The sequence below is a fragment of the Carcharhinus amblyrhynchos genome, chromosome 25, assembly GCF_965287045.1.
Source record: "Carcharhinus amblyrhynchos chromosome 25, sCarAmb.v2.hapA, whole genome shotgun sequence".
Lineage (NCBI taxonomy): Eukaryota > Metazoa > Chordata > Chondrichthyes > Carcharhiniformes > Carcharhinidae > Carcharhinus > Carcharhinus amblyrhynchos.
Genome location: NC_137348.1, coordinates 20418356 through 20442636, shown reverse-complemented (window position 1 = coordinate 20442636; position 24281 = coordinate 20418356). Strand labels below are relative to the sequence as shown.

General features: G+C 40.5%; 1 protein-coding gene across 3 annotated transcripts in view; it reads left to right on the top strand.

The window, feature by feature from the left end:
* The window catches only part of LOC145358240 (olfactomedin-like protein 2A), a 56329-nt gene that overhangs the window by 5622 nt on the left and 26426 nt on the right, over positions 1-24281 (top strand). For all 3 annotated transcript variants that reach the window (XM_080212087.1, XM_080212084.1, XM_080212086.1), the window contains one exon: positions 24011-24274. In XM_080212087.1, the coding sequence (XP_080068213.1) occupies positions 24011-24274 (264 nt within the window). The remainder of the gene's footprint in view (positions 1-24010; positions 24275-24281) is intronic.

The window sequence follows — 24281 nt, the reverse complement described above, 5'->3', positions numbered from 1 at the left end:
ACCGATCACAATCCCAACAGGCCCTATCCCAATTTAGTTACCCTACTAATCCCTCTAACCTATCACATCTCAGGACACTAAAGGTTAGCATGTCCAATCAACCTAACCCGCATATATTTGGACTATGGGAGGAAACTGGAGAACCCAAAGGAAACCCATGCAGTCACAGGGAGAATGTGCAAACTCCACACAGACAGTGACCCAGATCAGGAATCGAACCCAAGTCCCTGGAATTGTAAGTCAGCAGTGCTAACCACTGTGCCACCATGCCACCACAGTGTTAACAGTGACCAGATTTCAAAAAGTACTTCATTAGATGTTAACTGTTATGAGACATCTGGTGGTCATGAAAGTGCTAAATCTTTCTTTTAAAAATTATGGGGTTTTTGCATCCTAACAAACTTTTGTATTCATTAAAAATGATATTGTGTAGGATTAAATAGGAGTACAAAGAATATAAGGCACGAAAACAGGTCATTCGGCCCAACCTGAGCCTGCCAGTGTTTATCTCCATTCGAACCTCCTTTCATATTTTCTCACTTGAATCTACAGTAGCAATCATCTATTCCCTTATGCTTATCCAACTTGCCTCTAAATCCACCTTCACTTCACTTCACTTCACATAAAACACTCCTTGTAGTAGCGAGTTCCACCTTCTCACCATTCTCTAGGTAAAGAAGTTTCTGCTGAATTCCTTTGGGACTTCTTAGTGATTATCTTATATTGATGGCCATTAGTTATGCTCTTCCCTAGAAGGGGAAACAGTCTCTCTGCATCCACTCTCTCAAAACCTTTCATAATTTTAAAGACCTCTCTGAGGTTACCACTCAGCCATGTATCATTTCCAAGAGCAAAGAGACCCAGCCTGTTAATTCTTTCCTCATCTGTACAACCAAGTATTTCTGGTATCACTCTTGCAGATCTCTGCATTCTCTCCAGTGCTTCTATATTATTTTCATAATATGGTGACTAGATCTCCATGCAGTATAATGGAGCCAAAATTCAATATAGATTATACATAACAAACCTACTTTTCAATTCTATCGCTCTAGAAATAAAGCTAAGCGTTGATTAGTTTTTTTATGGCCTTATAGCCTGTGGCACAACTTCTAGTGGTTGATGTAATGCTGTAAGGTGTTCTATGCTGTTCAGTAGATCTTAATGAAGTCTTTGTTGCCTTTGGTAGGGTAACTATATGTATTTATTAACTGTAGCAACTATGTATATATAGTAAAGGATTCAAGCCAGACGCTGTCTCCATGTTTGCCTGTGCATATAGCTCCATCCAACACTAGACTAACCACTCGGTTCAGGTCATGTGTTTTCTTGCATCACAATGTATAGGTAATACTGTACTCAGTCCCATCGTAACCCTATATGCATCAGATCCTTATAATACACATCCATCCCTCCCCATCCTCAGATCTAATGTATTGCAAGTTATTCTAATTTACTCCATATATTTATATTGTCATTACTACCCCATCTTGCACCTTCAAATCTCTGACTTTATGGGTTAAGCAGTCTAGAGGGTTATAACACTTTCATATCTCGTTTGAGGGAGGAACAGTAGATAATGTCATTGCAGATAAACTGTATATATTAGGATGTTGTTGAGGCACCTGAATATCTTTTTATTTTCTTTTTCCATTTCTTGGCATTAAACCACTCTATGTTGATTTGACAGTTGTAGTAAGAGTGGTTGCTGTTCCATCCTGTTTTTTGTGGGGTAGATGAACGTTGTGTTTGTTTCTTCCTCCTCTTCATTGTGTGGGTCATCCTGATGTCCTCTATGATGGAAGATGGCCATTCCTATTATTAGGATGTAGTTTTTTTCGTAGTAAGCTAACCTTTGCACTTAGCTGTGTGGTGTGCTGTTGGCAGTGGATCGCTGCTACTTGGTTTCACCATTGTCTATAGCACTGTCAAGCTGGCCAGGAGTTACAGCATTTGCTCTGTGGTCACAGTGTTGACCTCATTAAGAATTGTTGGTGGCGGAAGCTAAGGATTTTCTGGTCAGTTAGGGTACTGCTTTCCTTGGTCTGGACTGTCCCCGTTTCTGTGCTGTTTTAACTAACTGGACTATGGCGTTTCCTTTATACTATAGTTTATTTTTTTCGTCTTAAAATGGACACATGCTGCACATGGAATTCAGAGCGCCTAAAAATCTGGATATGTTTCTCAAGGGTTAGATCTTCCTTCACTTACAGCAAGTCTGAGAATGCGTCATCCACTACTCCTACAATTATTCTATCCCTGATAAGTTCAGGTTTTAGGTTTCCATATTGTAGTCTTCAACCATCCTGTACAGATCATTAATGAATGAGCTTTCAAGTTCTCCTGGCAGCTTGATATGCTTATTAAATTTAGCTCTTTCAAGAATTTTTTTTCTTCCAGGGTCAAAATAAACATTGAATGATTTTAGTACTTCTTCAAATTTATCAAGTATTTAGTTGATTCCTTGTTTAACAATCATGTTGTTCATTATTGGGTCCACTGAATAAAGCATGTGTTAACTTGTTCAGCTCCTGTGTTTTTATGTAGACCTGAAGCAATCATGGTCTAAGGAATCTTTTTCTCCAAAATCTCCAAATATGTGTTTGATCTGGGCTTTGGATAAATCCAAATTTATCTGGAAGAATGGATTTCTGATCCATGTTTAAAACTGTAAAGTGTACGTTTTGCTTTAAGAAGTTGCTGAAATTCAGGATGGCACCACTGTTCATTTGAAGACAGAGTTTACCCGTGCTTGCCAGTTTTGATGGGCTCTCGCTGCAAAAATGTTCACACTAAGCCTTGAAAAAATTTGAAACATTGGCTGCTTGGGTTGACCAGCTGCAGACTTCTCCATTTCAGCAAAATGCTTCAAGTATCAAATCCTGGCCTTTGCTTGTCTTTAGTCATGATCCTTCCAAATTAACTAATTATTTTTACCTTTTCAGAGCAAGCTCAGGCATCTAGTTTTTCCAATGGAGGTTTTAAATTGAACTTTCTGGCCACTGAACTATAAAAGTGTTTCTCAGGATTTGGTTTATCCTGGAATTTAAAAGTTTTAGCTCACCCTGCTGTGTCTGCTTACTCTGCACTCTGGGAATTGAAGCTGAACTTCCAAGAGATGGGATTTTAAATTTCTGCCTTCAGCTTTCAGACTTTTCCTTGGAGCTTTTGTTTGCTGAATTTCCTCTGCACATCTACTTGAGCTTTTCTTCAGATCAGAATGGTTCTTCACATTTTTCTTTAATTTTTCAGGACTTTAGTGTGTCTCTGCATTTTTGCGAGGTTTCGAGTTTTTCCATTTGCTGCTGCCATGTTGTAGGGTGTCCGATACTGTTTGCTAGATCATAAAGTTTTTGTAGTCTTGAGTAGGGCAACTTTATGTATTTAATAGCCACAAGAACAATATACGTATATACAGTCAAGGGTTTAAATTAAAAGCTATCTCCATGATTGCTTGTGCATATAGTTCTGTTCAACACTAAACCACCACCACCACCCCCACCTCCCTGCCACACCAAGATGTGGGGGTCAAATTCTCTCACATCACTGAGTGGGTGGTACTGTACTCAATCCTATGTTAACCCTGTATGTGCTAGATTCTTATATAAGACTCTTGATCCTACTTTTTCTACCACATCCAGACTTGTCCTCCCAAGCATTATATGACTCCCCTGTTCTCCCTAACGAAATGTACTACCTAACGTTTAACTGTGTTGAACGTAATCTGACAATTATTTATTCATTCTGTAATTTTTTATTACCATGCTGTAAATCTGTTGCAGCCCTCCTCAATTTGTATGGACTATCTTCCTCAATTTGATTTGATTTTATTATTGTCACATGTATTAACATACAGTGAAAAGTACTGTTTCTTGCATGCTATACAGATAAAACATATCGTTCATAGAGAAGGAAATGAGAGACTGCAGAATGTAGTGTTACAATCATAGCTAGGGTGTAGAGAAAGATCAACTTAATGCAAGGTAAGTACATTCAAAAGTCTAACAGCAGCAGGGAAGAAGCTGTTCTTGAGTCAGTTGATATCTGACCTCAGACTTTTGTATCTTTTTCCCAAAGGAAGAATGTGGGAGAGAGAATGTCTGGGGTGCATGGGGTCCTTAATTATGCTGGCTGCTTTGGTGAGGCAACAGGAAGTATAAACAGAGTCAATGGATGGGAGGCTGGTTTGCATGGAGGAACAAGGACAGGTTGTTGGTGATCTGGACAACTAAAAACTTGAAGCTCTCAACCGTTTCTACTACATCCTCATTGATGTAGACAGTGGCACATTCTCCTTTATGCTTCCCGAAGTTGATGACAATCTCCTTCATTTTGTTGGCATTGAGGGAGAGACTATTGTTGCCGCACCAGTTCACCAGATTCTCTATCTCATTGCTGTACTCTGTCGTCTTTGTTTGAGATCCAACCCGCTATGGTGATGTCAGCAAACTTGAAAATTGAATTGGAGGGGAATTTGGCTGCACAATTTGGTCTCATCTACAAATTTAGGAATTGAATTTTTGATTCAAATTGCTAATCCCAATTATAAAGAGCTATGATCCCAATACTCATCCTCGTGGAACACTGATTCCCATCTTTTGCAATTCTGAATAATTACTCTTTACACTCACCCTCTGCTTTCCGCCCTAAACTAGTTAGCAATCCATTCTGCCACTTGTCCCTGAAGACACGTTATCTAACCTTATTCAGTAATTTATAAATGGGGTTCCTTTATCGAAGTTTTTAAAAAAAAATTCAGATAAGTTACATCCATTGCATTATCATTGTCTATTCTTGTTTACCTCCTCAAAGACTCGATGAGATTGATCAAACATAATTTTCGCTTTTGAAATGCACACTCACTATTCATTTTGTATTTGCAATTTTCAGATGTTTTTGTATTCTCTTTAGTAGGAATTCCATTATTTTTACTTAATTTGACTTCAGTAAAGATATATAATTCCCTGGACATCTTCCTTCTTACATATAGGAATAACATTAGCTCTGTCAGTCCTCTGGCACTACACCTTTTTCTGACAAATGATTAAATATTGGTTTTAGTGCCTCTGCTGTCTCTTCACTATATTCTTTTAAGAGGGGGAAAGGGTGTAATGCCCTCAGTGAGGCCCATGAGGTTAGCCTGTTGGAGTATGAACTTCCTGATTGAGGCAATGATTGGTTGCCAAATCAGGGAGTTTTGCCTGTGTATTCAACGAGGAGTGTCAGGTCTACTGGTACTCCACATTCTGATTTTTGTACCTGAAATCCTCTTGGGAGTGGAGATAAGTTTGTAAATACAGGGAATCTTGTGGAGGGACATCGGCCTCTGAGGAGTTATTTCAGTCAGAGCTCAGTGGAAGCAAAACTGAACAACAAGGAACAAGTGACCCTATGGTGGAAGGGTGGGGTTGTTTTGTGCTAAGCCAAGGGAACTGGAAAACAAAACACAAAAAGGTTGGGGTTCAAGATGGAGGGGAAATTTCACAGTCTGAAGTTATTGAACTCAGTGTTGAGTCCAGAAGGCTCTAATGTATCTAATCAGAAGCTGAGATGTCCTTTCAGTTTATGTTGGTATCACTGGAACACTGCAGCAAATGGAGGACTGACATATGGGCATAAGGGCAAGATGCTGTGTTGAAATGGCAAGTGACCAGAAGGTTGGGGTCATGCTTGTGAATGGCATTTGGGTAGTCTCCTGAATGAGGAGGAGACTGCTTTGGGTGCAGCAAATACAGTAGACCCAGGAAATGAAAGCGAAACGTTGCGAGACATGAAAGGAGTGTTTGGGCCCTTGGACAGTAAGAAGGTAAAGGGGCGAGTGTTGCACCTTCTGCAATTGCATGAGAAGGTGTCTTGGAAAGGGGATGAAGGGTTGGGAGTGATAGAAGTGTGGACTAGAATGTCACAGAGGGAGTGGTCTCTGTGGAATACTGATGGGTGGATGAAGGGAAGATGTGTTTAGTAGTGGCATCATGCTGGAGATGGCAGAATTGGCAAGAGGATGATCCTTTGAATGCTGAAGCTGATGGACTGAAAAATGTGGACAAGAGAATCCCTGCCTTGGTCTGGAACGGTAAGGTGCGGGAGATGGGTCAAACACTGTTGAGTTCCCTGTGAAAGGCAAATGTGTCCGAAGCACTGTTTTTGAAGATGGCATCATTGGAACAGATGTGGTGGAGGCAGAGAAACTGGGAGAATGGGATAGAGTCCCTGCCGAGAGTGGAGTGCGAGGAGTTGTAGTTGTAAATTCGTAATGAACATCGGCGATCAGTCTATTTCCAGAAATGGAGAAAGATAGATCAAGAGATCTTTTAATGGTATTATTCTGATCGCAGCTTTTCATTTTTAGTGGATGCGTCTGGAAAATATTTTATTATTTTTCTTTATGTTCTTTGATTTAATTTCATAGTTCATCTTTGCCATCCTAATGGTGTTTTTGACATATCTCTTTTTTTTATTCAATCAAGGGACATGGGCATTAGCGGCTAGGCCATCCCAAATTGTCCTTGAGAAGATAGTGGTGAGCTGCTTTCTTGAACTGCTGCATGCCTTGTGGTGTTGGTATGCCCACAGTGTTGGTAGGGAGGGAGTGTCAGCATTTTGACCCAGTGGCAGTGAAGGAAAGGCAATATATTACCAAGTCAAGATGGTGAGTGATTTGGAGGGAAAATTCCAGATGGTGGTGTTCCCATTTGTCTGCTGCCCTTGTCGTTCTAGATGGTAGTGGTTATGGGTTTGGAAGGTGTTGTCTGAGGAGCCTTGTTGAGTTCTTGCAGTGCATTTTGTAAATGGTGTACACAGCTGCCAGTCTGCATCAGTGGTGGAGGGTGTGAATGGGGTGCCAGTCAAGCTGGCTGCTTAGTCCTGGTAGTGTCAAGCTTCTTGAGTGTTGTTGGAGCTGTACTCATCCAGGCGAGTGGAAAGAATTCCATCACACTCCTGACTTGTAGATGGTGGACAAGCTTTGGAGAGTTAGGAGGTGAGTTCCTCACCACAGGATTCCTATCCTCTGACTTGATTTTGTAGCAGTAAGTCTCACAACACCAGGTTAAAGTCCAACAGGTTTATTTGGTAGCAAATACCACTAGCTTTTGGGGCTTTGCCCGTTCGTCAGGTGAGGGTTGTGAGTGTCTGGAACGAGTTTCCAGAGGTGGTAGTAGTAGAGGAGGGTACAATTTTGTCTTTTAAAAAACGTTTAGGCAGTTACATGAGTAATATTGGTATAGAGGGATATGTGCCAAACATATGAAATTGGGACTAGCTTAATAGTAAAAACTGGGTGGCATGGGCAAGTTGGGCTGAAGGGCCTGTTTCCATGCTGCAACCCTCTTTGACTTTAGGTGAGGCAGTGGAGCAGAAGATGGACCATTTTTACCTTCATTCCAATGAGGTGAGCTTGGTTTCAGCAAAGCAATTATTCATACAAGCAAGACTTGTGTATTTTTGTCACCTTGTTATTCAGGTGCTGGGAGCCAGGGTTGGAGCGGGCAAGGGGTGGGGAGATGCCCTAGAAAAACAGGTGAGGACAGGGCCCTACTAACTTCAAATCCACCTCCACACAGACTAAACAGACACTTGAATTTTTGCTGAAGAACCCTATAGTGTGTTCAGAGATTTTCCTGGTGGATTTACAAAGGGGAAATCATGTTTGACAGATATATTGGAATTTTTTGAAGATGTAACTAGGAGAGTTGACCAAGGAGAACTAGTGGATGTGGTTTTCGACTTTCAGAAGGTTTTTGACAAGATCTCACATAGCAGGCTACTATGTAAAGTTGAAGCACATAGGATTGTGGGTACTGTCTTGAGATGAATCAAAAGCTAGTTAGCAGGTAGGAAGCAAAGAGTTAGCAAAAATGGGTACTTTTCCAGGCTGTGACTAATGGGGTACCACAGGGATCTGTGCTATGGATTACGCATATGTAAATTATTTGGAAGAGGGAATAAATGTATTATCTCCAAATTTGCAGATGGTACAAAGTTAGGTGGGAGGTTGAACACTGAATAGGATGCAGAGATGGTTCAGCAGAATTTGGACAGATTAAGTGAGTGGGCATATGCATGGCAGATGCAGTATAGTGTAGATAAATGTGAAGTTATCCACTTCAGTGCAAAAATAGGAAGGCAGATTATTACATGAATGTGTTATGGCTCAGGTCAGAAACTCCAAACTGTTCTATGGAGCCCACCTGGATCATAAGTTTTGTATCTTGAATTTGACTTGGATAAGAGTGATATGTTTCACTTCAAGTAAGTTTCAAATGACCCTCTAGGGAGCTTTTATCAAGATTTTTTATCAATTACATACAAGAAACGAAACAACCACGATAACGTATAACCTATAACAAAGGTATCTAATGCGTTCCAATCAAAGCAAAACCCTTGCCATTGACAAAACCCTTTAAATAGGTTCAATACAGCAAAGTTTACTGCTCATGTGATAATGGAAATTGAGTCCTTTGGTTGAAGTCGGCAGTTCTCTGGATTCATTCCGAACAGTTGAAGACAAGACAACTTCCTAAAACACCAGAGAAACTCTGGTCCAACCTCCAAGAACAGAATATTTTCAATCTTCAGGAAAGAAAGATTTTGTTTTTGGCTAATCAATAGAATTTCCAAAGAGAAAACAGAGGGAGAGAGGGAGACTTCTCTTTCAGCTTGTTGCTTCTAACACTCCAACTGTGTTAGAGTTGGAGTGTTAGAAGCATCAAACTGAAATTGAAAATTAACTCCCACCACCTGACCTGCCCACAGTTTTTTCCTCTTCCCAACAATGACATCACCTAAAGCTGTGAGCATGAATTTAAAAAAATTCTTAAAGATATACTAACACCACAAGTGGATGGAAATTGAGAGAGGTGGATACTAAGCAAGACCTTAGTGTCCTTGTGCATCAATCACTGAAAATAAGCATATAGGTACAGCAGGCAAAGAAGACAAATGGTATGTTGGCCTTTATAGCAAGAGGATTTGAGTATAGGAATAGGAATGTATAGGAATAAGGAGAAATGCTTCAGTGGGATTTGGACAGGCAACTGCACGGCAGATGCAGTATAATGTGAATAAATGTGAGGTTATCCACTTTGGTAGCAATAATCAGAAGAATGATTATGATTTGAATGGGTGTAAATTGAGAGAGGTGGATACTCAATGAGACTTTGGGGTCCTTGTGCATCAGTTGCTGAAAGTAAGCACACAGGTACAGCAGGCAGTAAAGAAGGCAAATGGTATGTGTTGGGCCTTCATCGCGAGAGGATTTGAGTATAGGGATAGGGATGTTTTGCTGCAATTGTATGGGGTGTTGGTGAAGGCAAACCTAGAGTATTGTGTGCAGTTTTGGTGTCCTTATCTGAGGAAGGATGTCCTTGCTATAGAGAGAGTACAGCAAAGGTTTACCAGGCTGATTCCTGAGATGGCAGGGCTGTCAAATGAGAGACTAAGTCAGTTAGTATTATATCCACTGGAATTTAGAAGAGTGAGGGGGATCTCATAGAAACTTATAAAATTCTAACAGAGTTAGACAGGGTAGATTCAGAAAGAATGTTCCCAATTTGAGGGGGGGTGGGGGGGGGGGGGGTAGCGGTGGTGGTCATAGTTTGACTAGGGATCATAGATGAGGAGTAAATCTTTTAGAACTGAGGTGAGGAGAAATTTCTTTATCCAATGGGTTGGCAAGTATGTGGAATTCACTATTATAGAATGGAGTTGAGGCCAAAACATTGTCTGATTTCAAGAAGAAATTAGATATAGATCTTGGGGCTAAAGGGATCAAAGGATATGGGAGGAAGGATATTGAATTCAATGATCAGCCGTGATCAAAATGGATGGCGGAACAGGGTCAAAGGGCTGAATGGCTTCTATCTTCTATGTTTCATTGGCTGTGTTATATCTAAGTGTTCTGGCATAATGAGATTGTTAATGAGTTTCAGCAGCCAAAGTAGCCTTTGTCTCCAACCAGACATCCTCTAATTTTACTTGAAGGTTGGAGTTGAGGGTTGTTTGACTGTCAGATAATAAAGGTGTTATCACAACAGCCTGGCACAGACTTGTATGATTCTTTTGTATTCCATCACAGACCACTGGAAGATTAATGGAGTGAAAGATCTTTCTTCTGATGAATGCTGTTGTCTGTTCCTTAGGTGTCTTAATTTATACGTGGGTGCAATCTATAGCCACCTGGGCACTAGGAAAGTCAAACGTTGCAGAAATTATTTGCAGCTATTCATTGGCTTACAGTTCGAATTAAAATAATAATGCATCACATCTCTGGTGTATAGGGCATTGGTGAGGCCGCAGCTGGAGTACTGTGTGCAGTTTTGGGCGCCGCACCTGCGCAAGGATATTTTGGCCCTGGAGGGAGTGCAGAGGAGGTTTACTAGGCTGATACCAGAGTTGAGGGGATTGAGCTATGAGGAGAGGCTGAATAAACTAGGCTTGTACTCGTTAGAGTTTAGAAGAATGAGGGGAGATCTCATTGAGACGTATAAGATGATGAATGGGATGGATACGATAGAGGTGGAGAGACTCTTCCCGCTCAAAAAAGACAGTAGGACTAGGGGGCACAGCCTCAAGATAAAGGGGAGGCGGTTTAGAACGGAGTTGAGGAGGAACTTCTTCACTCAAAGGGTGGTGAATCTCTGGAATTCTCTGCCCGTTGAAGTGGTGGAGGTTGCCTCGCTAAATATTTTTAAGAAGCAGGTTGATGGGTTCTTGATAAGAGAGGGGATTAAGGGTTATGGGGAGAGGGCGGGAAAGTGGAACTGAGCCACGACAGATCAGCCATGATCTTATTGAATGGCGGGGCAGGCTCGAAGGGCTAGATGGCCTACTCCTGCTCCTATTTCTTATGTTCTTATGTTCTTATGTTCTTATTAGGAACAGTGTAGAGATGCCGGTGTTGGACTGGGGTAAACACAGTAAGAAGTCTCACAACATCAGGTTAGAGTCCAACCAGTTTATTTGATAGTAATCTTACAAGCTTTCGGAAATGGTGTTCCTTCTGTCAGGTGTGTGGAAGGTGTGTAGAACACTGTTTCCGAAAGCTTATAAGATTACTATCAAATAAACTGGTTGGACTCTAACCTGGTGTTGTGAGACTTCTTACGTTATTAGGAACTCCAGATCCTAGCTGTGGAGAATGAATAGCAGGGTCAATGTTTCTTGCAGGAAGATTTCTTTTTCTCCACAGACCAAACTCAGTTAACTCTTTTGTGATGATGAACCATAGTTCTAATCTAGAATGTAAGTTTACAATTCCCACATCTGTTAAATCTGGAAGCAATGTATTTTTGCAGGTTAAAATTTTAACCACTGTGTCATTGCCGTGCTCAGTTGGAGTTCTGCAACATTCCCAATGACTTTAAAAAATAAAGAAAATATAAATATAGATTCTTTCAAAACTCAGTAAAGAATCTTCGTTTGATTTTGTTTTAGTAGAAAAGTCCTGTGCAGGGTCCAATTTCTTTGTGCATTCTCATGTAACAGACACAACGCCTGGAAAAACAGTAATTGCCATTAAACTTCCGAGTGCCTGGGTTGCCCACCTAAACCACCAATTAGACCAAATTTGGCAAAAGAAACTGGGATCAGGCTGAGTTTTTATGGGTCTAAAGCAGTCTAACCAGTGATCCTTAAAGGGATTGCGAGAGGCCATCAAAGTGCAGCAAACAGTTGCTTATCCATGTTTGTTTTTTACGTTGTCTAGATGTGCTTCTACACTGTTTTGATGCGGCGGCTGGCTTTCTAAACTGAGGATTTTGCCTCCATTTTGCACCCACTTCAATTTCTGCCCTAAAAATATTATTTTTCCATTTTTGATATAATTTGTTGTTGGGATCTCAGCCACTTTACATGGCGAGCCTATGAATAAAGTAGGGGATTTATAGTACAATACAAGAAAGGCAAAGAGCTAAAGGAAGCAAGTCAGAACAACAAATATCTCATGGAAGATAATGAATATATTAGTTCACTTCTGAATTTCAATTAAGTTTCTAGTGGGTGAAAATCCATAGCAAAGGATGCTGTACAATTCATCGCTAAAGCTGTACTTTTATTTAGAGAGGACAGCACATTTTGTTGCAAATGGAAATACAGTACTGGACTGATGAAATAGGGATGCTTTATTCTGAAATTAAAGTTAAACATTGTCATACCTCATTTACAGCAATGAATAGGAGTAAAAAATAATTTAAGTAATATGCAATTCACAGGAAAAATAAAGTCACAGTTTTACATGTGGCAGACATCCAAACTGATTTGAATTGATATCCTGTAACTATATTGCTGTCATATCTCTCTTTGAGAAAAAGCAAGTAACAAAGGGGAGGCGACAGCCTAGTGGTATTATCGCTAGACTATTAATCCAGCGACTCAGATAATGTTCTGGGGACCCGGGTTTGAACCCTGCCACATTTAGATAGTGGAATTTGAATTCAATAAAAAATATTTGGAATTAAGAATCTACTGATGACCATGAAAAATTGTTGATTGTCAGGAAAAACTCATCTGGTTCACTGATATCTTTCAGGGAATGAAATGTGCTATCCTTATCTGCATGTGACTCCAGAGCCACAACAATGTGGTTCACTCCAACTGTCCTCTGAACAAAAGTAACAAGGAATGGGCAATAAATGCTGGCCAGCCAGTGATGAAAGTTTTGTCCTTCTTGAGGAACTATCAACCTAAAATGAGCTGTTTCTCCACTGCAACCTACTTCATTAAAAATGATTTTTTTCCCCAAATAAGAATGCAAACATGAGTAAAAGTCATGTCACTGTTCATTCATTAGTGAGAAAAATAAAACTAATTTTCATAAAGCTAAAAAGTTCTGCTCAAAACTCATGGAATTTTTTTTTATTTTCTTCAGTATTGTCCGAAGTGAGAAAAGTAGTCCATGCCTGCCTCAAACTTACCTGTGTACCCCTGGCAGGTTATCTTCGTCTGGTTTCATGTTAGTCCAGACTTCTTGTAGATCATGCCAACATAACATCACCTTGGTGAGGGGGGAGATACAGCTACACTGCTGGCTTTTCCACCAAACTTTTAAACACTTGGAGAAAAAAAATTGCTGGAAGGGGGCCCAGGGTGCCATGTTGGCAACTGGCCTGCTGGCAACATCGGTCTTCCAGAGATCAGATGCAATTTTTAACAAAGTGAAATAAAATAAAAACATGGATCCCTCCCTTCCCCATGGACACACTGGAACCCCACCCTATCTCTCGGTTGGCATGGTGGCACAGTTTAGCTCCTCAGCACTAGGGACCCAGGTTTGATTCCCGGCTTCAGTCACTGCATGTTCTTAGAGTCTGCATGTTCTCCCTGTATCTGCGTGGGTTTCCTCCGGGTGCTCCAGTTTCCTCCCACAGTCTGAAAGATGTACCAGCCATGCTAAATTCTCTCTGTGTACCCAAACAGGTGCCAGAGTGTGGTGACTAGGAGATTTTTGCAGTAAATTCATTGCAATGTTAATATAAGCCTACTTGTGACACTAATAAGGGGGCAGTGCCCAGGTATAGCCAAGGTACTGCCCAGACATGTCCCTCTCCCTTTTGGGATCTGTAGTTACCTGTGTACCCCTGGCAGGGTCTCTTCGTCTGATTCATGTTGGTTGATATGACCAATATGACATCACATCAGTGAGGGGGGGTGGGAATGTGAATGGGGGGATGATACAGCAGGAAAGCCCACTAATGATATTAAAATGTACTGAAATGGGATTCCCTTCTTCGAATTGTTGGAAACCCATTATGTCACTGATGGTGGGGGCAGGAATAATTACATCATGAGATCTCTCTGGCGTGAATCTCATTTTCAGCACCTCAGTGACATTTTGCACCCCGTTGCCATTTATGCCCATGGCAAACAAGGGCACAAAATCCCCGCCCATTAATTTTAAAAAACAAAACAATGTGACAATGCATTTGTTCAAAGATTCTTTGTCCTTTATTTAGAAGGAAATTAGTTATAAGTATTCAATAAAATATGACTTTCCACACCTAACTTCATTTTACTTTCTTCTTGAAAATCACTTGTTGCCCTTGGTGATTTTCAAGAAGAAAGTAAAATGAAGAAATAGGAGCTTTAAGTGTATTTTCTTTCAGCTGACCTAGTCATTAGTAGATTATCATGAAAAGCAATTACATTAGTAAGAATTTTATCATCTTGCCAAACAAGAATGTAATGAATGAGATCTTGTATAATAAAGTGGATGAGAAAGATGTCAAACATGCATGCAGTAAATGGGACAGGTTACACTTGTATGCTGATTGCAAGTCCATTTATATGAAAAACAGAAACAGCCAAAACAATGATATTGTATGCATGAAAAAGATTACGACAGATTCTGACAGATACGTGTAGGAAAAAAGAGCGAGACACACAGTTAAAATGTATGCAGGCAAGAGAGCGTGAGAAAGATTGCAAAACAATTCCAGTAAATTGAAAATTATTAGTTTACCAGTAAAGTGAAAATAGGTCATTTTTATGAACAAAAGAGACGAGGTATAAGAGCAGAATTTGCACATTCTTTTCATCCAGGTAGGGACAAACCTGATCCCAATTTGTACTCTTTCCCCCGAAGATCAAAATGCACAATTTGTGGAATTACATATGTCCTGCTCCTTCACAGTGCAGTCCACTGGATCATTAGTACAGCGTGTTAAGCTAATACCCTTCCTCCACAATATTAATATTTCATTTTTGTCTCTGGTTCTGTGGTTACTAATTGATTTATTTATACAGAAAAATAAACTCTGCCCAAATAAAAATCAACTTCATTAAAAAAAAACTATATCTAGTTTCTAAATGACCTTTAAGCTCAATTTGGTTTAGCTCAGTTGCTTCAGCAGCTGATTTGTGATGCAGGATAATGCCAACAGTGCAGGTTCAATTCCCATGCCAGCTGAGGTTATTCATGAAGGCCTCACCTTCTCAATCTTTTCTATTGCCTGAGATATGGTGATCCTCAGGTTAAATCACCACCAGTCAGCTGGGACTATGGCCATTTGGTAGCCACGCACTGGATTATCTTCACAGTGTGTCACCAGGACTTGTACACTCACTTATTAAATTTGCTCTCTGTTCTTTTTAGGTGATGCTGGTGTGTTACATTTCACTCAATGAGTCTGAGGTTCTGTGACAAAGTGTATTTACTTCACATGCTTATTGTAGTCCAGAGCTATGGATAGTGATGGTGGAAGCTTCAATGTTCTTTCCATCACAAGGCTGACCAGAAATCTCTCCCACTCTTACTGCCTGCCTTTTGTGGATTCTCACTCTGTTTGGCCACATTATGAATGCATCTTCCTTAGCCATCAAGTCCTGGGCTGGAACTTGAAACTGGAGCTTCTGGCTCAATTATTGTTTTAGACATTCCCTTTTCTTGGTTACAATGTCTCCTATTCTTGTTTCAGATGGACCTTTAGTGCTCATCATCCTTAGGTAGGAAGAGTAATTCAGTTATGCATGTCTAAATTCACTTTCCTGTTTAAGTCTGCAATTAATGCAATGTTTACAGTATTTCATATTGACAATGCTCTGAGGAAGTTTGGCTAAAATTCTTTTGTTAGATTGAACAGCAAAGTGAAGTATCATAATCTGTTATAGAGTTATAGAGTTTTACGGCATGGAAACTGGCGCTTCGGCCCAACTTATCCATGCTGCCTCTTTTTTTTAACCACTGAGCTAGTTCCAATTGCCCGCATTTGGCACAAATCCCTCTATACCCATCTTACCCATATAATTGTCTAAATGCTTTTTTAAAAAAATGCTTTTACCAAAATTCGCTGGATTCCGGGGAAGTGCCAGAAGATTGGAAAATGGCTAATGTTACGTTGCTGTTTAAAAAAGGTAGCAGACAAAAGGCAGGGAATTATAAGCCAGTTAGTTTAACGTCTGTTGTTGGAAAAATGCTTGAATCCGTCATCAAAGAAGAAATAGCGAGGCACCTGGAAAGGAATGGTTTGATAGAGCAGACGCAGCACGGATTCGTTAAGGGGAAGTCGTGTTTGACAAATTTATTGGATTTCTATGAGGATGTGATTTGTGCGGTAGACAGAGGGGAACCGGTGGATGTGGTGTTTCTCGATTTTCAAAAGGCGTTTGATAAGGTGCCTCACAAAAGGTTGCTTCAGAAGGTTAGAGTGCATGGAGTTGGGGGTAAGGTGTTAGCGTGGATAGAGGATTGGTTGTCTAATAGGAGGCAGAGAGTTGGTATCAATGGGTGCTATTCTGTTTGGCGGTTGGTGACTAGTGGAGTGCCGCAGGGATCGGTGCTGGGGCCTCAGCTATTTACCATTTATATAGATGATCTGGAGGAGGGGGCTGAGTGTAGGGTAACGAAATTTGCTGATGACACGAAGGTGAGTGGTAAAGCAAATTGCGCGGAGGGTGTGGAAAGTCTGCAGAGGGATCTGGATAGGCTGAGCAAGTAGGTGAAGACCTGGCAGATGGAGTACAATGTTAGCAAGTGTGAGATTATCCACTTTGGCAGAAATAATAGTAGGAGGGATTACTATTTAAAGGGCAAAAAGCTGCAGCGTGCTACGGTGCAGAGGGACCTGGGGGTCCTTGTGCATGAGTCGCAAAAACCCAGTCTGCAGGTGATCAAGAAGGTGAATGGAATGCTGGCCTTTATAGCGAGGGGGATAGAATATAAAAGCAGGGAGGTCTTGCTGCAACTGTACAGGGTACTGGTGAGGCCACAGCTGGAGTACTGTGTGCAGTTTTGGTCGCCGCACTTGCGGAAGGATGTTTTGGCCTTGGAGGGAGTGCAGAGGAGGTTCACTAGGCTGATACTGGAGATGAGGGGGTTGGACTATGAAGAAAGACTAAGTAGACTGGGTCTGTACTCGTTGGAGTTTAGAAGGTAACATAAGATAACGAAAGGGATGGATAGGGTAGAGTTAGAGAGATTCTTCCCGCTCAAAGGATAGCAGGACTAGAGGGCACAGCTTCAAGATTGGGGGGGGGGGGGGTGTCAGTTTAGAACGGAGTTGAGGAACTTCTTCACTCAAAGGGTGGTGAATCTCTGGAATTCTCTGCCTGTTGAAGTGGTGGAGGCTACCTCACTAAATATATTTAAGTCATGGGGAGATAGGGTTTTTGACAGACAAGGGAATTAAGGGTTATGGGGAGAAAGCAGGAAAGTGGAACGGATCCACTTCAGATCAGCAATGATCTTATTGAATGGCGGGGCAGGCTCGAAGGGCTAGATGGCCTACTCCTGCTCCTACTACTTATGTTCTTATATCTGTCACTAGTGTGTTGACTCCACCACACTATCCACCTGTGTCTCCACTTTCAAGGAGTTATGAACCTGTACTGCAGATCACTTTGTTCTATAACTCTCCATTAACTGAGTAAGTCCTGCCCTAGTTCAGTCTACCAAAATGCATCACCTCGCATTTATCTAAATTAAATTCCATGTGCTATTTGTCAGACCACTGACCCAATTGATCAAGATCCCATTGAAATCCGAGATAACCTTCTTCACTGTCCACTCTGTCAGCTATCTTGGTGTCATCTTCAAACTTACTAACCATGTCTCCTAAATTCTCATTCAAATCATTAATATAAATGACAAATAACAGTGGACCCAGCACTGATCCCTGGGGCACACCACTGATCACAAGCCTCCAGTTTGAAAACTGCTGAACTGAGAAGAATGCTGAATAAGGAGACTAGAACTTATGCTGAGATGAACATTTGACATTGTGATATTTAATTTGAAAAGACAAATAATTGGAAATTTGTACAGTCTGAAGCCAAAGAAATATTTCCTGAGGGAATGTGGAGAAATTCTTTCCAACAGGAGCTTCAGGAATTGGGCATGTTCACTCTAGTGAACTGTTAGAAATGGACACAACACAATTAGACTCGTAGATAAAACAAAACCAAACTAGCAGCTATTTAGCTTGGTCACTAATGCTGCTGCCAGCTTTGTTGAATATTCTCTACCATGTCAGCACGCATTCACAATCAGACAATTATTTTCTCTACACATATATTTGAAGTCATAGTAAAGTTATTAATTAAAATAGAGACAAACACACATGACCTGAGGGTTCAAATTCAGCTAGTCACAAATAAATCCCAGTTAGATCAATTTGTGTGGAGTTCAAAAACAATATTAATCATGATTTACAGAATATCTAGTCACAATGAATATCATTTAGAAAACATTAATTTAATCCATGTTTTAAAGACAAAAAAATCAGTCAATCATGTTCTTTCCAAACTCTCCTCATGACTCTTTTCACTTTTTTTCTCTTACTACTACATAATAAAGAACTTGTCTTTTTAAAGTATTTTCCCTTATCCTTGGGATGTACCAGCTTTAACCAACAGACTTTTTAAAAAAAAATGTAGACACTAATGTTACATGGAGAAACATGCCTTATTTTTCATCTATTAGAACACTGTATAGCTACAAATTACCAAATTAGTCACCAGATCAGAAATTTATTGCACTCAAACACCTATTTGGTATGAAAACACTTTTTAAAACAAAAACAGAGAACGCTGGAAAATCTCAACAGGTCTGACAACTTCTGTAGAGGGAGAAAAGAGCCAATATTTCAAGTTTGGATGACTCATTGTCGAGCTCTGATGAAGAGTCATCCAGACTTGAAATGTCAGCTCTGTTCTGTCTCCACAAATGCTGTTACACCTGCTGAGATTTTCCAGTATCTTCTGCTTTTGTTTCAGATTCCAGCATCTGTAAGAATCACTTTTGAAAGTATGTATTTTGGGCTAATATTAGTTCAAATGCACTATAAAGTTTATTTATTACTCACAAGTAAGGCTTACATTAACACTGCAGTGAAGTTACTGTGAAATTCCCCTAGTCACCACAGTCAGGCGCCTGTTTGGGTCAGTGCACCTAACCAGCACATCTTTCAAAATGTGGGAGGAAACTGGAGCACCCGGAGGAAACCCATGTGGGGAAACATGCAAACACCACACAGACAGTGACCCAAGCCAGGAACTGAATCCGGATCCCTGGCACTGTGAGGCAGTGGTGCTAACCACTATGCCATATGACTGACTGAAGTAGACACAAGCTGGTATCTTGCCATATTGCCAGAATGTTCACTGACCTGCTATCTCTGCTAATCCATCTTATTAATGACTAATTAACTGCATCCAGTACTCTTTAAGTCACTTCTAAACAACTTGGTGTTCCAACTCTTATAAACACTGGTCCTGCTATTAGAATTGAATATTGTGGACAGGTCATATATTTTTGTGACCATGTTCCTTGATTTTCAGTATATTTTATCCATCATTTTTATTCTGAGTTATGAAATTGGATTATGATATAAAATAACATCTTGGATTAGTTGTGATTATGGTATGGACCTATAAATGCAGCCAAAATACAAATAAATAACATTTGAGAATCTGCCTCTATAAAAGTATAAGTTAATCAAATATATATTCCACAAAATTAAAAGACAGAGGGAAGCTTTGTTTGAGAATGTGATACTAGGATTATAAAAAGATAACTTCCATTAATCGGCTAGCATTGTTGTCGCCAAAGCAATTTGTATGTGACAGATGAGAAGTTTTTTTTTAAATGAATGCAAACATGCTTAGGTTTCTATAAGATATTTTCTATGATTCACTCCCTCTATGATTCACTCCCTCTATGATTCACTCCCTCTATGATTCACATTGATCACTCTTCCCCATACCCTTTCCAATGCCTGCAATCTTTTTGTTTAGTCCTAGTCACACAACATGTGACTTTAAGAGACTGTTTTTATGATGGCAGTGGAATTGTTAAGTCTTGTAAGATAGTGACAATTTTTTTCAGTTGTTCTTTCTAGTGAATGTTGGTATTGGCATTGTGGTAAATAGGAAATGGCATCTGAAGATGCATCCACTGACCCTGACCACTTGTGTAAGGTCATAGAACTTTTTCAGGCATTGTAAACAGACTCTCAGATGAGACTCCTGGCACTGACTGCCAAGGCCATCTGCTCCCATTCCCTTTTAAATGCTTGTCTGGAAGACCTCCATGCCCCCTGCAAAGAGAAGACCTTCTCTTTTATACTTTCTGCACCAAGACTTCCAGCATTGAGAGCCTGGAAATGCTCTCTATAAACTATTGCCCAATTACTTCAATTTCTTCCTGCTTAGAAACTCTTTCAAATCGCTCTCCACTGCATCAGCATGTACTTCTCCTTTTAAGAGGTGTAGGTTGCCTTTAAGAAGTGTTGGCTATCTTTGGTTGATCTTAACTTTGCACAAATCTGCACAGAGCTGTTTCCTGCTGGTTGCATGTCACAATCATAGAATCCCTGCTGTGTGGGAGGAGGCCATTCAGCAGCACAAAGTTTGTATGCTGCTTGTATCACTTCCATCAGGCATAGGACAACTATGTATTGTGACCCCTGCCAACCAACTTAGCCCATTGGCTATGTACACTTTACTCTACTCAAGGACTGTTGAATTAGTTAGCAATGATTGCTGAAGGCACTTGATACAGCAAATGCTTTGGACCTGACAACATTCTAGCTGTAGTGCTGAAGACTTGTGTTCCAGAAATAGCAGCACCCTGAGCTAGGTTGTTCTTTTACAACTACAATACTGACATCTACCCAACAATATGGAATATTGCTCAGCTATGTCCTGTCCCCAAAAAGCAGAACAAGTCTGATCCTATCGGCCTATTCTCAAACATCAGCAATGTGATGGAAAGTTTTGTGACAGTCCTATCTATCAAGCTGCTTTTTCTCAGCAATAACTCATTCACCAATGTTCAGTTTGGGTTCTTCCAGGGCCACTCAGCCTTCTAATAAGGGACTGCACTTGCTACAATGCTGCAGGCAAATCAAATAGGGTTTGCTGTGCAGCTTTCAGGAGCTATGGAAAATGTGAGTCCCATTAAATCCGAGCCACCATTAAATTCTGGTGGGGGTCAAATATAATTGTCTTTGTGGCACCTTCTGAATCATGAGATTCAGGGCAACACAATTGGTGTCATACCTATCACACCATGCTAAATTGCCCCTTACAGTCCAAAGATTTGTAGGTTAGGGGAATTAGTCTGTTAAATATGTGAGGTTATAGGGTAGGACAGGGTGAGGGGTCTGGGTGAGATGTTCTTTGAGAGTAGACCAGACTCAATAGACTGAATAGCCTCCTCCTGTATTGCAGGGATTCTATGATTTTATAAATGACCTTCTGTCCAACATTTGGTTGGATATTCACTGATTGCTCAGTGTTCCGTATCATTTACGACCCCATAGATACTGAAGCAACACATGCTTGCCTGCAGCAAGACCTGGACAATATTCAGTCTTGTACTAATATGTGGCAAGTAATAGTCATGCCACACAAATGACAAAAAAGACTTCAAAAGAACTAATATGCTTGTCAAATGTGATTCCTTTTCAGAAATCCTTACTGACTCTGTTTGATGATGAAGTGATTTTCCAAGCACCTTGTCACCACACCTTTCATAATAGATTCCAGCATTCTTTTCATAGTGATTATGGCACAGAATGAGGTCTTTTGGCCCATTGAGTCCATTCTTTATTCTGATGTCAAGCTAACTAGCCTTTGTTTCCGTTTTCTGTCTCCCTTCTTTCTTGAATAGTGGGATTATGTTTGCTGCTTTACAATCCATGGGAACTATTTTAGAACTTAGAGAATTCTGGAAATCAAAATGAAGCATTCACACTCTCTATAGTTAACCGCTTCTTAAACTCTAGGATACAGAGAATCTGATCCAGGTGATCTGTCAACTTTTAAGTTTTTCATTAGGTTCTCATAAAATCATAGAATCCCTACAATGCGGAAAGAGGCCATTTTGCCCATAGAGTCTGCATTGACTCTCTGACAGAGCACCTTACCAGGCCCATCCACTGCCTTATCCCTGTAACCCAAGCACTTACACCACTAATCCCCCTAACCTATGCATCTTGGGACACTAAGTGGCAATTTACATGGCCAATCCATCTAATCTTTAGACTGTGGGAGGAAACCCATGCAGATGTAGAGAGAATATGCAAACTCCATACACAGTCACCCAAGGCCAGAATTGAACCTGGGTCCCTGCTGCTGTGGGGCAGCAGCACTAATCACTGTGCCACCATTTAAGAAATTGATGGAAACCTTGTAATCTCCCAAGAAGCCTTATTTTAATATATTATTTATATGTACCAATTTAGCAGAAGGATTTGCTGCCTTGGATTATCTACAGCAGGAGACTTTTCCATGTATCTATAGGCTGGGACTTTAGCCATTTGTTTATAGAGCTGTATCCTTTGTTTGCTTCAAAAAATTTATACATAAATTCAATAAGCCCTTTCCTGCTTCTATTGTTCCATCAGCACCTGAGGCAATGTGACAGCAGGGGCTCTGGATTTGCTTTGAAAATTATTTGAAAATGATACAGCTAAACATAACATTAAACAATGAAGTTGAAACTTAGTGTATTTTCAATTGTGACATAATATTAAAACACATTAAGCTGATCGCTGATAGGATTGCTAATATTCCTGGTATGGGGCATGGATCTCCCTGTGCTGCTATGGCTGCTAGCCTGGGTGTTCTTTGCATTTATATTTTTTTGCTGCAGTATCTACAAAATCACTGGATAACAGGGCTCAGAAGCTTCCACTCAATGATGTCAACCTCCCACCACTACAGAGAGTGGAGACCAACTGATTGGCCTTGTTATGAGGGTGGAAATCAGGAAGGTTCAGAAAACAGAGGGAGGGACGGGAGGGATTGTACTGCTGGAAGGTAGGATTATCAAATCTGGACATGTTTTTGGAGGTGTGCTCATAAAATATTTGACTACATTTTGATGATATGATGTGACATGTTGACTGAGTTTGCAAATGACGTTGCATCTACTTTATAAAGGAAGGATTACTTATGGTTAACTGTTTTTGCTTGTGATTTTGTAATAGCAGTTGTCATGCAAGATGTTCTGAGAACTGGGAAGCTTGTCATTAGCAGATGAAGGAAATGCACACGTGTGAAGCTGCATTCGTGGCTGGGAATCTCCTGGACAATTAGGAAGGGTTAACAACTCTAGAATAATATGCTATAATGCTCATGTCACTTAAAAGACAATGGGCTGAATTTGTGGAGCCCTCTGGATTGGGCATTTTGCATAGAGTTTGAGAGAATCAAGTGAGGGCACCTGCATCCATTTCCTGGCTTTGGGATTGGAAGGGTTCAGCACTGGCATTCTTCGGCTGGCATTGCGATGTTATAAATGAGCTAAAACACTAAATATTGTTATATTGAGGATTGTTCAAAGGGGTGAGATTTTCCGCTTCCTCTATGGTGTTTTGTGGTGGTGGTGGAGATGGTCCTAGTGGCAGGAACATCTGATCCCACTGCTGTCAACAAATTTTCCCATTCTATGCACACCACCGTTGGGAACCTCATTAGGCATTCGCCACCAGTGAGACTGGAAGATCCTGTTGGCGAAAACGGCCAGAAAATTCTGACCGAGGTACCTGTTGTGACCCTTTTGTAGCACTTTTTGTTCAGAGTTGTGCAAGTTTAATTTCAAAAATGAAAGCACACAATACAGGCTAACACCTTAGCGCAATACTGTAGGATGCTACATTGTTGGAAGTACTGTCTTTTTTTTTTGAAGGGTTAAACTGAGGAACTCTTAGTCCTCTCAGGTTTAAATTCCACTATTTTGAAGAAATGAAGGGGAATTCAAATGCATATTCTGTCCAATACGTATCCCTCAATCAACACCATCATAAACAGATTGTCTGGCCATTTCATTCATTCTTGTGAGTGGACCAGGCTGTGTGTAAATTGGAAGTTATATGCTTAATTATAAAAGTAACTACATTTCAAGAAATACTTATTTATCTGTGAATTGCATTGGAATATGCCAAAATGTGAGAGGCACTAAATAAATTTAAATTCTTTCTTTCATACACTTGTTCGTAGGCCTGTAAAAAAGCACTGAACCTCATTGACTTTGGTTTATATGTTTCTGCTAAACCAATTATTTTTACTTTCACAGTTGTTTGGGGAAAATGACCAAGTTCAGATGATTTCTGAGGGGTCAGACTGCCGTTGCAAGTGCATCATGAGACCTCTGACAAAGGATGCTTGCAGTCGAATCAGAAATGGCAGCTTACGTTTTGAAGACTTCTACACAGTTGAAACTGTTAGCTCTGGGACAGACTGTAGGTGTTCCTGTACAGCTCCCCCTTCATCTCTCAACCCGTGTGAAAATGAGTGGAGAATGGAAAAGCTCAGAAAGCAGGCTCCTGAATTCTTTAAGGTACGCT